This window comes from Bos grunniens, chromosome 20 (assembly GCF_055505025.1).
Source record: "Bos grunniens cultivar Pamir isolate PY7600 chromosome 20, Bosgru_T2T1.0, whole genome shotgun sequence".
NCBI lineage: Eukaryota > Metazoa > Chordata > Mammalia > Artiodactyla > Bovidae > Bos > Bos grunniens.
The window spans coordinates 378,120-393,362 of NC_141184.1; the positions used below are offsets into that span (position 1 = coordinate 378,120).

The following is a 15,243-nucleotide window of genomic DNA, read 5'->3' on the forward strand; positions in this document are numbered from 1 at the left end:
GGACACCTTTGCTCCCCATGGGAGGCCGGCAGGTGCGCCACAGCGGGGCCTGGCACCTGCCTCTGGTCGCTACTTTCCCATGGTGTCTTCTCTGTAGATGACCGCCCCGTGAGGGAGAGTGAGCGGAGAGCGTCCCGGCTGCATTTTGGTTCGGAGGAATCGCTGGACTCAGAGCAGAGCTTCCCATCTGTTTTCAGAGAAGAAAGGTATGAACAGAAAAAGCGAGAGTGAAAGTCGCTCAGTCATGTCCAACTCTCTGTGACCCCATGAACTGTATAGTACAATTCTCCAGGCGAGAATACAGGAGTGGGTAGCCTTGCCCTTCTCCGGGGGGTCTTCCTGACCCAGGTCTCCTGCACTGCCGGTGGATTCTTTACCAGCTGAGCTATCAAGGAAGCCCATGAACAGAAGTGGTGTTTGAACTTCTTGAGGAGTGTTCACTGTTGATAGAAAAATGCCAGCCTCTGTATTAACTGAAGATACAAACTCTGCATGCGGATTGCCACTTAGAGGGCAGGCCTGCGGGAGGTGTGGTGGGGGTGGGAGAGACGCCCCACACCAGCTGGCGATAAAGGATACCGTAGGACAGCCTCTCTTCCTGTCCATCACATCTTCTGTAGGTTACTTTTCAATATTAGTTTGGCCAAAATGTTTGAGTTTTTCTGTAAGATGGTAAGAACTTTCTGGCCAACCCAATACTGAAAACGTTGTTAAAGTAATTGATGTCGGATACGTAGCTCGAAAGGCCTGTGGCAAGAAGCCGAGGTCCCACCTACCAGCGCCTGCCCACCCCTCAGGCAGCCGCCTGCCCGTCTCTAATGGTTGCTGCTTCCAGGCTCTGTTTGTTCCTTTCTGATCTCAGATGGTGCAGACACTGCTGTTTGTGGACGGGAGCACTCTGACAGACCTGGCAGCTCTGGAGCCCCCTCTTCCCACCTGGCCGTGTCGGTTCTTGGGCTTTGCTCCCTCCGGCGTCCCCCTTCCTTTCTCTGCTCTGCGGGCAGGGCTCCCGCTCGCTGTGCCGGGCTGTGGGAGCCTGTGCCGCCTGTGCCTGGCTTCTCAGCGCCTCCCAGCGCCTGCCGTCTGCATCTTTATGTCTGACTTGAGATGTCGGGGTGGTAGCACGTGTGTTCTGAAAGCACAGTCTTTGTGTGTTTGGTTGATTCTAAAGGTGTAAGTCAGTCCATGGTGTTTACCTAGCTTGTAATGTGTGAGGATTATATATTCCTTCTTAAATACCATTTTGTTTTGTCTGAAGCTTTTAATAGTTTTCTTTCTCTTCCACTACACACCTTAGTTCATCTGTAAATTTCTCTAACGTAGAGGTCAGCTGACTTTTTTTGTAAAGGGCTGGAAAGAGTGTTTTCAGCTCCGTGGACTGTATGATCTGTGTTTTAACTTCTCAACCCTGACTTTGTAGATGAAAGCAACTGTAGACAGTACATAAACTAAAGACTGTGTTCCAATAAACCTTTTACAACACAGGTGTGGGTTGGATTTGACTCGTGGGCCATACTTTGTTCTAACATCTTAAGATCAGTTCCAAATTTCGGGAATCTCCTCTTCCCTCAGCTGTCTGGCTTGGAGTTCCCCTCCCCTCACATCCCTATTTCAAACCCAGCTAACTAACCCTGCAGAATGGTCTGAGTATTGTGTGCCCCAGATTTACATGCTGGAGCCCCAACCCCCAACTCAGTGGCTTTAGGGGACAGGGCCTGTTAGGGGCGATGAGGTCCTGCGGGTGGAGCCCTCGTGATGGAGTTGGTGCCTTCCTACAGAAAAGACCCCACAGAGCTCTCTAGCTTCGTCCACATCCATGTGCATTTATGAGTTACGCAGTGTCAGTCTTGTGACTTTGTCCTCCTTCAACATTGAGTTGCCAGTTACTTTCCATATAACTTTTAGAATTAATCTGTCAATATCCACCAAATACCTTGCTGGAATTTTGATTGAGATTGTGTTGAATTACAGATGAGAAGAAACTGACATCTTAACACTATTGAGTCTTCATATCCACGGACATGGAATATCCATTTATTTAGTTCTTCTTTGATTTCATTTATCAGAGGTTTGTAGTTTTCCTGATTTGATGCTGTACGTATTTTGTTAGACTTATGCTTTAGTATGTTGGTCTTTTGAGGCTAATTTAGGCTTTTTAATTTAAAATTCCAGTTGTTCATTGCTGACAATATATGAAAGCATTTGGCTTGTATGCAGCTGCTGGTGACGAAGTACCACAAACAGGGTGGCTTAAAATAACAGAAATTTATTGCCTTACAGTTCTTAGGCTGGAAATCTGAAATCAAGGTGTTGTCAGCCCTGCTTCCTCCTGGAGGCTCTAAGAGGGAATCCATTCCGTGACTCCAGCTTCAACGGTTTGCTGACCATCTCCAGCATTCTCTCCAGTCTTCTCACTGTGGCTGTCTTCTCCCTGCGTCTTTTCACAGAGCTCCCCATTGTGCCCGTCTGTCCTGTGTCCAGATTTCCCCGTTCTTAAGGACATCAGTCATATTGGTTACTGCTAAGTCACTTCAGTCATGTCCGACTCTGTGCAACCCCAGAGACGGCAGCCCACCAGGCTCCCCCATCCCTGGGACTCTCCAGGCAAGAACACTGGAGTGGGTTGCCATTTCCTTCTCCGATGCATGAAAGTGAAAAGTGAAAGGGAAGTCGCTCAGTCATGTCTGACTCTTAGCGACCCCATGGACTGCAGCCCACCAGGCTCCTCCATGCATGGGATTTTCCAGGCAAGAGTACTGAAGTGGGATGCCATTGCCTTCTCCGAGGGCTCCCCATAATTTCCTCATTTTAACTCAATTACCTCTGTAAAGACTCTTATTTCCAAATAAGGTCATGCTCTGAGGTGTAGGGTGTTAGGACTTCAGCATCCCTTTTTAGGGGACACAGTGTAACCCATACATTTTGAATTTTATGAGTTTGCTGTAAGACTGATTTTTTGGTTTTCTGTAGATGGCATGTCATCTTTGAACATGCCATCTATAGTTGTATATGTCTTCCTTCCCAATCTGTATGCTGTTAATTTCCTTTTCTCATCTTACTGCCTTGGCTGGGACATCCAGTATGGTGTGAAGGCCATGGGCAGCGGGGCTTGCTCGCCTCGCTCCTGGTCTTGGCAGGGTGGCAGCAGGTCTCTCTGGGACATCCAGTATGGTGTGAAGGCCGTGGGCAGTGGGGCCGTGCTCGCCTCGCTCCTGGTCTTGGCGGGGTGGCAGCGGGTGTTTCCCACCAGGTCTGCTGCCACCTGCGGGCTTCCCTTGGTGTCTTTATCCAGTGCAGCAGGTTCCCATCCATGCCCAGTTTACTGACCATTTTATCACGGATGGGTATTAGACTTTGTCGAATACTTTTTCTGTATTTACTGATATTGTCACGTGACTCTTCTTCTTGAGCCTGTTGATGTGATGCATTACACTGACTTTTTTCCGAATGTTGAACCAGCTGTGCACCTGGAATAAACCCCACTCTCTTGTGGTGTAGACTTCTTTTCATACCTTCATGGCCTCAAGTTGCTGGTATTTGTTGGGGATTTTTTGCATCCGTGTTCATGGGAGATAAAGGGTCTGTATTTTCCTTGCATTGTCTTTGCTGGTTCTGGCATTAAGGTAATGCTGGCCTCATAGAATAAGTTAGTCTGTATTCCCTCTGTTTCCTCTTCTGTCTTATAGAAAATTGGTATAATTTCTTTCTTAAATGTTGGTAGAATTTACCAGTGAATGTATCTGGACCTGGTATTTTAGGAGGCTATCAATGATTGATTCAAGGTCTGTAATCCATACAAGTCTGTTCTTCCTATCTACTTTTCCTGGTGTGGGTTTTGGAAGATTGTGCGTTTCCAGAACGGTTCCGTTTCATCCGGGTTATCCCGTTTGTGGGCAGGGTGCTCTCTGTTACCCTCTTGCTCCACAGGATCTCCAGTGGTGCTGCTGCTTTTACTTCCTGTGTTAGTGATGCGTCTTTTTTCCCTAGTTAACCTGTTATAGATAGAGGTTTTTCCATTTTATTTATGTGTTTAAATTTAGAACTAGCTTTTGGATTTGTTGATTTTCTTTTTTTCCTGTTTTCAACTTTATTGATTTTTACTCTAAATTTTACTATTGCTTTTGTTCTTCCTGCTTTGGATTTATTTTCTTAGTTTCCTAAGATGGAAGCTTAGGTCACTGATTTTGGATTGTACTGTGTCTACTGTGCATTCAGTATTATGTATTTCCTTCTACACATTGCTTTCACTGCATCCCACAAATTTCAGTGAGGTGTATATTCTTTTTAATTTGGTTGAAAATATTTTTATTTTGAAGTACTTTACTTCAGAATACTTTGAGGTTTCTTTGACTCATGTTATTTGGGAATATGTTGTTTAATCTTCCTTTTTTTGAGATTTTCCAGTTATCTTTCTGTTACTTATTTTATTACAAGTTTAATTTCATTGTGCCCTGAGAACAAATATCGTGTGATTTGTTTTCTTTTTAACGTGTAGAGGCATGTTTTGTGGCCCAGGACGAATATGTGTTGGTGAGTGTTCCGTGTGACTGTGGGACGAGTGTCCTGCTGTCTGGACACAGTGGACGCCGGCTCCTCCAGGTGGTGGTGTCGGGCCCAGCTGTGTCCTTGGTGACTGACTGCCTGCGGGATCCACCCCTTTCTGACGCGGGGTAGGGAAGTGGATCCGTCCTCCTGAGCTCCCTCAGTGGCTGTGTTGGGTAACCTGATGCTGTCTTATTGGTGCAAGCCCGTCCAGGGCTGCTGCGTCTTCCTGCAGAGCTGCCCTGAGTCCTGACCCCTCTTTATCCCAGGTTGCACTCACCACCCAAAGTCAGCTCTGTCTGAAAGTGATGTAGCTACTTCCACTTTGTTCTGATTGGTGTTAGCATAGTCTGTTTTTCTTTCTCTGTCCATTTACTTTTAACCTGTGCATCTTTATATTTGAAGGGGGCTTCTGTAGGTAACATGTAGTCGGCCTTGTATTTTGATCCGCGCTAACCGTCTCTGCCCTCCACTTGGTGCGTTTACACCCTGATGTCTGAAGTGATTCTTGATGCAGCTGGGTTAACAGCTGCTGTGTTCGCTGTTTCTGTCTGATGCCCTTGTTCTTACTTTGTCTTCTGATCTTTCCCTTCCTTTCCTGGTTTTACGTGATCATCCAGTGATTCCATTTCCCCGTTAACACATCAGTTATGGGCATGTTTTCACTTTGGTGGTCGCCCTGAGCACACAGGACAGGCAGACCTCGTTTTCTGTGCTTTGCTTCATTGTGCTTTGCAGATTCTGTGTTTTCATAGATTGAAGGTTTGTGTTAACCTCGAGTCAGGCGAGTCTGTCGTGCCATTTTCCGAGTGGCATTTGTTCCTTATTCACCTCATGTCTCTGTGTCACATTTTGGTAATTCTTGCAGTATTTCAGACTTTTTCAGCTTTTTATATTTCAGTGATCTGTGATCCCATTGCTGCCATGACTTGCAAAGGCCTCAGATGATGGTTAGCACTTTTTAGCAATAAAACATTTTAAAATTAAAGTGTATACATTGTTTTTTAACATAATATTGTTGCTCACTTAATAGACTAAGTACAGTGTAAACAGTAAGAAAGCTAAGATCATGGCATCTGGTCCTGTCACTTCATGGCGGACAGAAGGGGGAAACGTGGGAGCAGTGACAGATTCTTCTCACCTTGGACTCCAGAATCACTGTGGGCTTGACTGTAGCCATGGAACGAAAAGACGCTTGCTCCTTGGAGGAAAAGCTATGACGAGACACCACTTTGCTGACAGAGGTCCACAAAATCAAAGCTATGGTTTTTCCAGTAGTCATGTATGGATATGAGGGTTGGACCATAAAGAAGGCTAAATGCTGAAGAACTGATGCTTTTGAATTGTGGTGCAGGAGAAGACTCTTGTGAATCCCTTGGACTGCAGGGAAATCAAATCAGTCATTCCTAAAGGAAATCAATCCTGAATATTGATTGGAAGGACTGATGCTGAAGCTCCAATAAATACTTTGGCCACCTGATGTGAAGAATCGACTCATTGGAAAAGATCCTGATGCTGGGAAAGATTGAAGGCAGGAGGAGAAGGGGGCGGCAGAGGATGAGATAGTTGGATTGGCATCATGGACTCAATGATGGTGATTTTGAGCAAACACCAGGAGATGATGAAGGACAGGGGAGCCTGGCATGCTGAGGTCCATGGGGTCACAAAGAGCCAGACACGACTTAGCAACTGAACAACAATAATGTACATAAAGAACTTTCCCTTCTGACTTGAAGATTTTTTTCTTTGTCTTAGCTTTTCTCCAGTTTGGATATATTCCTTGATGTAATTTTTCCCAGCATTTATTCTACCACTGTTCTCAGAGCTTCCTGTTTGTGTGATTTGGTGTCTGACATTCCCTTAAGGGATTCTTAGTCGTCTTCAGTTCCCTTCTCTCCTGTTGGCAGGCTCATGTGTGAATATTAGGCCTTTTGGTGTTGGCCCACGATTCTAGGTATTCTATTCTGGTTTTTCTTTTTTTTCCAGTCTTTTTTAATCTTCGCTTTTCAATTTTAGAGTTTCTGTTATTATGTTATCAAGTTCAGAGGTTCTTTCCTCAGCCACATCCAGTTTACTGTTGAGCTCATTAGAGGCACTTTTCATCTGTTACAGTGTCTTCAACTAACGTTTCTATTAGGGTCTTTCTTAGAATTTCCCCATCTCTGCTTGGGTTTCCCGTCCGTTCTTTCACATTGTCTCTTTTTTCCATTAGACCTTGTAGTATTATTACTCACAGTTGTCTAAAATCAAAGCCTGATTTCATCCAGCGTTTCTGAACCTGGTTCTAGTGCTTACTCTTCTCAATGTTGTTATGGCTGTTTGGAGCTCCATGAGATTCCAGATGCATTTTAGGATGGCTTTTCTATTTCTGGGGAAAATATCATTGGGATTTTGATAGGATCGCACGGATTCTGTGGATTTCTTTGGGCAATGAATATTTTAACAGTGTTGAGTCTTCCAGTCTATGCATATGTGGTGTGTTTCCACTTACTTATGTCATCTTTACTTTGTTTCAGCGATGTTTTGCAGTCTGTGTGTTCTCAGTAATGTCCAACGCTGTGCGACCCCATGGACTGTAGCCCGCCGGGCTCCTCTGTCCACCAGATTCTCCAGGCAAGAATCCTGGAGTGGGTTGCCATTCCCTCCTCCAGGGGATCTTCCCAGCCCAGGCAACAAACCCGTGTCTCCTACATCTCCTGCATTAGCAGATGGATTCTTTACCACTGAGCCACCTGGGGAACGTGTTTTCAGTTGACCTATCCTTGATTATCTCAAGACTAAGTTATCACAGAGTTTAGATGATCTGGTACAGTGACCTTATTATCCAGAGGTGACAGTAGAGACCCCGATAGGCTGTATGTGTCCACCATCAGGTGTCTGTGGGCAGACCTTGAAGGAGAACCCAGTCCCCTTCTTTCTGCAGGGACCTGGAAGACTCTCAGCTCTAGAAAATAGAGTGTCATTGACTTCTCAAAGTGTGATCAGGGTCATAAAGCCAGTGTTCGTAGTATGTGACTGAGTTCTGTTTTGAAGAGTGATTCTTAAGCTGCCTTTGTTAGAATTAGGTCTCCTGTGAATGTTTGCCTTTGTATGGAGGGACATCCTATTCTACAGCCTCACGTTTCAGTTGTTAGAGAGATATATTCACTTAATGTGAAAATAGAAATTTGGAACACCATGTTATTGAACTTTCTTTTTGTTTTGTTTTTTGGTCGGTCCATATGGATCTTCGCTTCCCCAACCAGGGATAGAATTCGTGCCTCCTGAATTGGAAGCATGGGATCTTAACCACTGGACTGCCAGACAAGTCCCTCCTTGAATTTTGCTGGTCACGTGTACCACAGTGCTAGGAGATCCTTGCACGGGGGGCTTCCTGGAACTGCCACCCTTTAATGAAGCCGGGTGTGGTGACCAGTCATCCTGGCCGAGTTCACTCCGCCTTCCCTGTGGCAGAAGCCCCCGCTGCTCCTCCTGAGACCTTGAGGCAGGGTCAGCAGTGCAGGCGGCTGTGTCCCGGGGTCTTCACGCGCTGGGTGGGGGTGGGAGCACAGAGCCAGGTTTGCTTGTCTTTGTAGACCTCATCACTCCAGAGTCAAGTGCACTGACTCCTCCGCCAAGAAGTGCTTGGTCATGGATGCGGATGACGAGGCGGTCCTGAGCCTCATTGCTGAGTGCGAGTGGGACCTGAGCAACCCTCCTGGGGGCATGAGTTCCAGCCAGAAGGAGTCAGAGGCCAGCCTCCAGACCTCCCAAGGTAGGCTGCTCCTCGCCGAGAGGGTGGGTGCAAGCCCGGCTGGGAGGCTGATGTCTGCTGCCTCAGGATCCACGCCGCCTTTTTAAGAGAATTTACCTTTAAATGTAGACCCTTCAGGAAGTCTTGTGCACCTGGAAATATCAGTAATTTGGTCGTGGAATTGCAGGAGAAGTCAGTGTGTTTAGGTGGATGTAGTCACTGCAAGTCTGTCACCTCAGGTCCCTCTCAGGTCAGTTGCGGGGGTAGCGAAGATGTGGGGCGTCCTGTGCTGGAGGGGCTGAGTCCCCGCTGGCCTCAAGGGGGCTCCTCTCTGGCTCCAGCTGCATGTGAGTGAGGGGTTGACACCTGACGAGGGCGGGCATGTGAGCTCCTTCACGCCCGTGCCGGCTTTTCCGCCAGGACTCGTGTATGAGCTTCAGCTGCTTTGCTGCTGCTTCTCTCATGGGTCCCAGGAGCTTTTCGTGAAGTCACAGCATCTGGGTCTTCCTGCTGCAGTAGCACCCTGCCTCGGCCTCCCCGCCACCTCCCGGGCCTGTCGGGCCCTCCAGTGTGGCGCCCGTCCTGAGCGTGCGGCAATGTCTACTGAGGGCTTTAGTTCTCGTTTCCTGGAGATGAGTCCCAGCAGCCTGCTCATGCGCTCGTGTCATCTTGTGAGCCGTTTCTGTTCCTGCTGCCCCCCTCCCCTATTCCTTTCTTGGTATTGATGCCCCGGACTCCATTATGCTGGTAGAACACAGCCTGTCTCAGATTTCTGCCCACCCTGTGGCCTGCCTTTCATTTCCTAAGCAGTGCTTCCAGGAGCGGTTCTATCTGAGTGAGGTCGCTCCACCCTGTTTTCCTTCGTGGTGGTGCTTTTCAGTGTGCTGGCCGTGCTTGTGGAGGCTTCCTCCCCTGTCCACCTCCTGGGGACCTGCACTTAGATCTGAGAGCTGCTCTCTAGAGTCAATTTCTGGCTGTGGTGTGAGGTAGTGGCTCAGGTTGTCCGTCTGTCCCAACGTGTATCCAGCTGTACCAGTGCCATTTATTGCAAAGACAACCTTGCAAGGTTGTTCATTCAGTGGCCGGAGTCTCTGGATCCGCTGACTGCTGTGTCTGTCCCAACTCATCGGCTGGATGGTGCTTCCCGCTGGAGGTCGGGCGGGGTCCCCTCTCCTGGGGTGCTGTGGGCAGTGACGCCTGCAGGGTGGCTGGCGCTGTGTTATCCACTCAGCTTTTCTTTCCTGTTTACCCCACATAGGAGTGTGCTTGACAGATATGCTACGCTGTCAGAAACCGGAAGTGTAAGTTTTAATGGAATAAACTTTTTAAATGTTTTGAACACAGCAGAGTCTCGGCACCGACTGAGCCCTCAGTCAGTCCAGCACCAGTGTGGGGACTCTCTGTGGAAGGGCCCTGAGCGGCGCAGGAGCAGCTCCAGGGCGGGCTGCGTGGAGCCGAGGCTGCAGGACCAGCGCTGCGGCGAGCTCCCCCCACAGCGCTTCACCCCAGGTGAGCCCCCCGGTGTGCTGTGCTCCTCTTCTCTCGACTGTGTGTGTGTGTGACCCTGAGATGTGTTAAGGGAATACGCTCCTTTACAAATGAAAGCTAACATTTGTAAAACATGAGTGGTGTAGGTTCCTGCTCTGTGAGTACTTTGGTGCTTTCTTGATACACTTGGACTCGCATACACATTCTCTTCTGAATACATCATGGGCCTATGACAATAGCTACAATTTAGAAATCCCTTCATGGATCACAGCCTTGTCGTGGAAAGGGATTTGCATAACTCAATGAAGCTATGAGCCATGACATGCAGAGTCACCCAAAATGAACGGGTCATAGTGAAGAGTTGTGAAAAACGTGGTCTACTGGAGGAGGAAGTGACAACCCACCCCAGTGTTCTTGCTGCGAGAACCCCATGAACAAACAGTATGAAAAGGCAAAAAGACATGACCCCAGAAGATGAGCCCTGCAGGTTGTAAAGTGTTCAGTGTGCTATGGGGAAAGGTGGGGGGCAATTACTAATAGCCCCACAAAGAATGAAGCAGCCGGGCAAAATTGGAAGCAGCACTCAGGTGTGGATGTGTCTGGTCGTGAAAGTAAAGTCCGATGCTGTAAAGAACAGTATTGCATTGCAACCTTGAATGTTAGGTCCATGAATCAAGGTAAATTGGATGTGTTCAGCAGGAAATGGCAAAATTGAACGTTACCATCTTAGGAATCAGTGAACTAAAATGGATGGGAATGGGAGATTTTAATTCAGATGACCATCTTATCTATTACTGTGGGCAAGAATCCCTTAGAAGAAATTGAGGAGCCCTCATAGTCAACAAAAGAATAAAAAATTGAGTACTTAGGTGCGGTCTCAAAAATGACAGAATGATCTCTGTTCATTTCCAAAGCCAACCATTCAGTATCACAGTAATCCAAGTCTATGCCCCAACCACTAATGTCCAAGAAGATGAAGTTGACCGATTCTATGATGACCTACAAGACCTTCTAGGACTAACACTGACAAAAGACATCCTTTTCCTCATAAGGGATTGGAATGCAAAGTAGGAAGTCAAGAGATACCTGGAGTAACAGGCAAATTTGGCCTAGGAGTACAAAATGAAGCAGGGGAAAGGCTAACAGTTTTGTCAAGAGAACATGCCGGTCATAGCAAACATCCTTTTCCAATAATCCAGGAGGTAACTCTACACAAAGGAGAAGCCCCAGCAAGACGGTAGAAGGGATGAAATCACGTTTAGAATCAAACCCCATACCCACCAGGGAAGCTCAGAGGGCTCAAACCTCGTGCACACCAGGACCCAGAGCCCCCACAGAGACTGAGACAGAACTGAGTTTGGGTGTCTCCTGTGGAGGTACGGGTCAGCAGGGGGCTGCCGCAGGGGCAGGGACTCTGGGAGCAGCAGACCTGGATGTGACATAAGCCCTCTTGGAGGAGGTCACCATTAACCCCACCATAGAGCTGCCAGAACTTACACAGGACTGAGGAAACAGACTCTTGGAGGGCACAAACAGAACCTTGTGCGCACCAGGATCCAGGAGAAAGGAGCAATGACCCCACATGAGACTGACCCAGACTTGCCCTCGAGTGTCCAGGAGTCTCCAGCAGAGGTGTGGGTCAGTGGTGGCCTACTGCTGGGTTGGGGGCACTGCGTATAGCAGTGCGTACATGGGAGGAGATTGCCGTTATCTTCATTACCTCCACTGTAGGTTCAGTTCAGTTCAGTCGCTCAGTCGTGTCCGACTCTTTGCGACCCCACAAATCGCAGCACGCCAGGCCTCCCTGTCCATCACCAACTCCCGGAGTTCACCCAAACTCATGTGCATCGAGTCAGTGATGCCATCCAGCCATCTCATCTTCTGTCATCCCCTTCTCCTCCTGCCCCCAATGCCTCCAAGCATCAGGGTCTTTTCCAATGAGTCAACTCTTCGTATGAGGTGGCCAAAGTATTGGAGTTTCAGCCTCAGCATCATTCCTTCCAATGAACACCCAGGACTGGTCTCCTTTAGGATAGACTGGTTGAATCTCCTTGCAGTCCAAGGAACTCAAAAGAGTCTTCTCCAACACCACAGTTTAAAAGCATCAATTCTTCGGCCTTCAGCTTTCTTCACAGTCCAACTCTCACATCCATACATGACCACTGGAAAAACCGTAACCATGACTAGATGGACCTTCGTTGACAAAGTAGTATCTCTGCTTTTGAATATGCTATCTAGGTTGGTCATAACTTTCCTTCCAAGGAGTAAGCGTCTTTTAATTTCATGGCTGCAGTCACCATCTGCAGTGATTTTGGAGCCCCAAAAAATAAAGTCTGACACTGTTTCCACTGTTTCCCCATCTATTTCCCATGAAGTGATGGGACTGGATACCATGATCTTCGTTTTCTGAATGTTGAGCTTAAGCCAACTTTTTCACTCTCCTCTTTCACTTTCATCAAGAGGCTTTTTAGTTCCTCTTCACTTTCTGCCATAAGGGTGGTGTCATCTGCATATCTGAGGCTATTGATATTTCTCTTGGCAATCTTGATTCCAGCTTGTGCTTCTTCCAGCCCAGCGTTTCTCATGATGTACGCTGCATATAAGTTAAATAAGTAGGGTTACAATATACAGCCTTGACGTACTCCTTTTCCTATTTGGAACCAGTCTATTGTTCCATGTCCAGTTCTAACTGTTGCTTCCTGACCTGCATACAAATTTCTCAAGAGGCAGGTCAGGTGATCTGGTATTCCCATCTCTTTCAGAATTTTCCACAGTTTATTGTGATCCACACAGTCAAAGACTTTGGCATAGTCAATAAAGCAGAAATAGGTGTTTTTCTGGAACTCTTGTTTTTCAATCATCCAGCGGATGTTGGCAATTTGATCTCTGGTTCCTCTGCCTTTCCTAAAACCAGCTTGAACATCAGGAAGTTCACGGTTCACATATTGCTGAAGCCTGGCTTGGAGAATTTTGAGCATTACTTTACTAGCGTGCGAGATGAGTGCAATTGTGCTGTAGTTTGAGCATTCTTTGGCATTGGAATGAAAACTGACCTTTTCCAGTGCTGTGGCCACTGCTGAGTTTTCCAAATTTATTGGCATATTGAGCGCAGCACTTTCACAGCATCATCTTTCAGGATTTGAAATAGCTCAACTGGGATTCCATCACCTCCACTAGCTTTGTTCATAGTGATGCTTTCTAAGGCCCACTTGACTTCACATTCTAGGATGTCTGGCTCTAGGTCAGTGATCACACCATCGTGATTATCTGGGTCGTGAAGATCTTTTTTGTACAGTTCTTCTGTGTATTTTTGCCACCTCTTCTTAGTTTGGCCCCAGGTAAAAAACAGGGAGGGTACATGGCCCTACCCATCAAGAGAAAATTGGATTAAAGATTTACCGAGCATGGCCATGCTCATCAGAACAAGACCCAGTTTTCCCCTCAGTTAGTCTCTCATCAGGAAGCTTCCATAAGCCTCTTATCCTTCTCCATCAGAGGGCGGACAGACTGAAAACCACAGTCACAGAAAACTAGCCAATCTGATCACATGGACCACAGCCTTGTCTAACTCAGTGAAACTGTGAACCGTGCTATATAGTGCCACCCAAGACAGACGGGTCATGGTGGAGAGTTCTGACAAAATGTGGTCCACTGGAGAAGGGAATGGCAAGCCACTTAAGTATTCTCACCTTGAGAACCCCATGAACAGTATGAAAAGGCAAAAGATGTGACACTGAAAGATGAACTGCTCAAGTCAGTTGGTGCCCAATATGCTACTGGAGAAGAGTAGAGAAATAACTCCAGAAAGAATGAAGAGGCTGAGCCAAAGTGAAAACAGTGCCCAGTTGTGGATGTGACTGCTGATGGAAGCAAAGTCCCATGCTGTAAAGAGCAGTATTGCATAGGAACCTGGAATGTTAGGGCCATGAATCAAGGCAAATTGGAAGTGGTCAAACAGGAGATGGCAAGAGTGAATGTTGACATTTTAGGAATCAGTGAACTAAAATGGACTGGAATGGGTGAATTTAACTTAGATGACCATTATATCTACTGCTGTGGGCAAGAATCCCTCAGAAGAAGTGGAGTAGCCCTCATAGTCAACAAAAGAGTACGAAATGCAGTACTTGGAAGCAATCTCAAAAACGACAGAATGATCTCTGTTCGTTTCCAAGGCAAACCATTCAATATCCCGGTAATCCAAGTCTGTGCTCCGACCAGTAACACTGAAGAAGCTGAAGTTGAACGGTTCTATAAAGACCTAGAAGACCTTCTAGAACTAACACCCAAAAAGATGTCCTTTTCGTTATAGGGGATTGGAATGCAAAAGTAGGAAGTCAAGAAACACCTGGAGTAGCAGGCAAATTTGGCCTTGGAGGACAGAATGAAGCAGGGCAAAGGCTAATAGAGTTTTGCCAAGAGAACACACTGGTCATAGCAAATACCCTCATCCAACAACAGAAGAGAAGTCTGTACACGTGGACATCACCAGATGGTCAACACCGAAATCAGATTGATTATATTTTTTGCAGCCAAAGATGGAGAAGTTTTATACAGTCAGCAAAAATAAGACCAGGAGCTGACTGTGGCTCAGATCATGAACTCCTTATTGCCAAAATCGGACTTAAATTGAAGAAAGTAGGGAAAACCATTAGACCATTCAGGTATGACCCATAAAGAAGGGTGAATACCAAAGAATTGATACCTTTGAATTGTGTTGCTGGAGAAGACCCTTGAGAGTCCCTTTGACTGCATGGAGATCAAACCAGTCCATTCTAAAGGAAATCAACCCTAAATATTCATTGGAAGAACTGAAGCTGAAGCTCCAGTAGTTTGGCCACCTGATGTGAAGAACTGACTCATTGGAGAAGACCCTGATGCTGGGAAAATTGAAGCCACAAGGAGAAGGGGGCAGCAGAGGATGAGATGATTAGATAGCATCACTGACTCAATGCACCTGAATTTGAGCAATGTCTGGGAGATTGCTCTGGAGGACAGAAGAACCTGGCATGCTGCGATCCTTTGGGTCACAAAGAGTCAGATACAACTTTGCAACTGAATGACACAAAGACAACGGAAATAAATAAGTTAATTGAGAGTGTTGTTTGCATGAAGGTGGAAAAAGCGTCAGAAACCTCCCGAGTGTGAGCAAACCTAGTCCCTTCCTGAGTTGTATCCAGGTGAGCTTGTGGGGCCTTGGAGGCAGGGCAGGTCGTGGTGGCGCCTGCCCAGTGCCCATGGCCCGCAGTCACGGCCTCTCGCTGCATGTACGTTGTGTCGTGAGATCTCACACGTGTCCCTTTACACGGATTCACGTGGGGGTGCATGTGTGCGTGTTCTGGTCCAGGATCCATCCAGTCCACATGGAGTATCTTAATGTTACGTCTCAGATGCTTGTGAGCAGGAACACGTTCTCGGTTTCCATAGTCTCTCTCCCGGAGCTTTGAAGCATTCAGACTGTACTTCTGTGGGGTCACCCTCAG

General features: G+C 47.0%; 1 protein-coding gene across 39 annotated transcripts in view; it reads left to right on the forward strand.

Annotated features, from left to right (window-relative positions):
* CEP72 (centrosomal protein 72) overlaps nt 1-15,243 on the forward strand; it is a 49,950-nt gene that overhangs the window by 23,327 nt on the left and 11,380 nt on the right. For 22 of the 39 annotated variants that reach the window (XR_015149110.1, XR_015149108.1, XR_015149112.1 and 19 more), the window contains 3 exons: nt 98-206; nt 8,118-8,296; nt 9,620-9,784. Coding sequence is in view for 28 of the 39 variants with exons in the window: in XM_086362369.1 (XP_086218495.1) it covers nt 98-206; nt 8,118-8,296; nt 9,620-9,784 (453 nt within the window). In the remaining 11 variants the exon portion in view is untranslated. The remainder of the gene's footprint in view (nt 1-97; nt 207-8,117; nt 8,297-9,619; nt 9,785-15,243) is intronic. The other 17 variants (XR_015149111.1, XR_015149109.1, XR_015149113.1 and 14 more) reach the window with 2 other exon arrangements.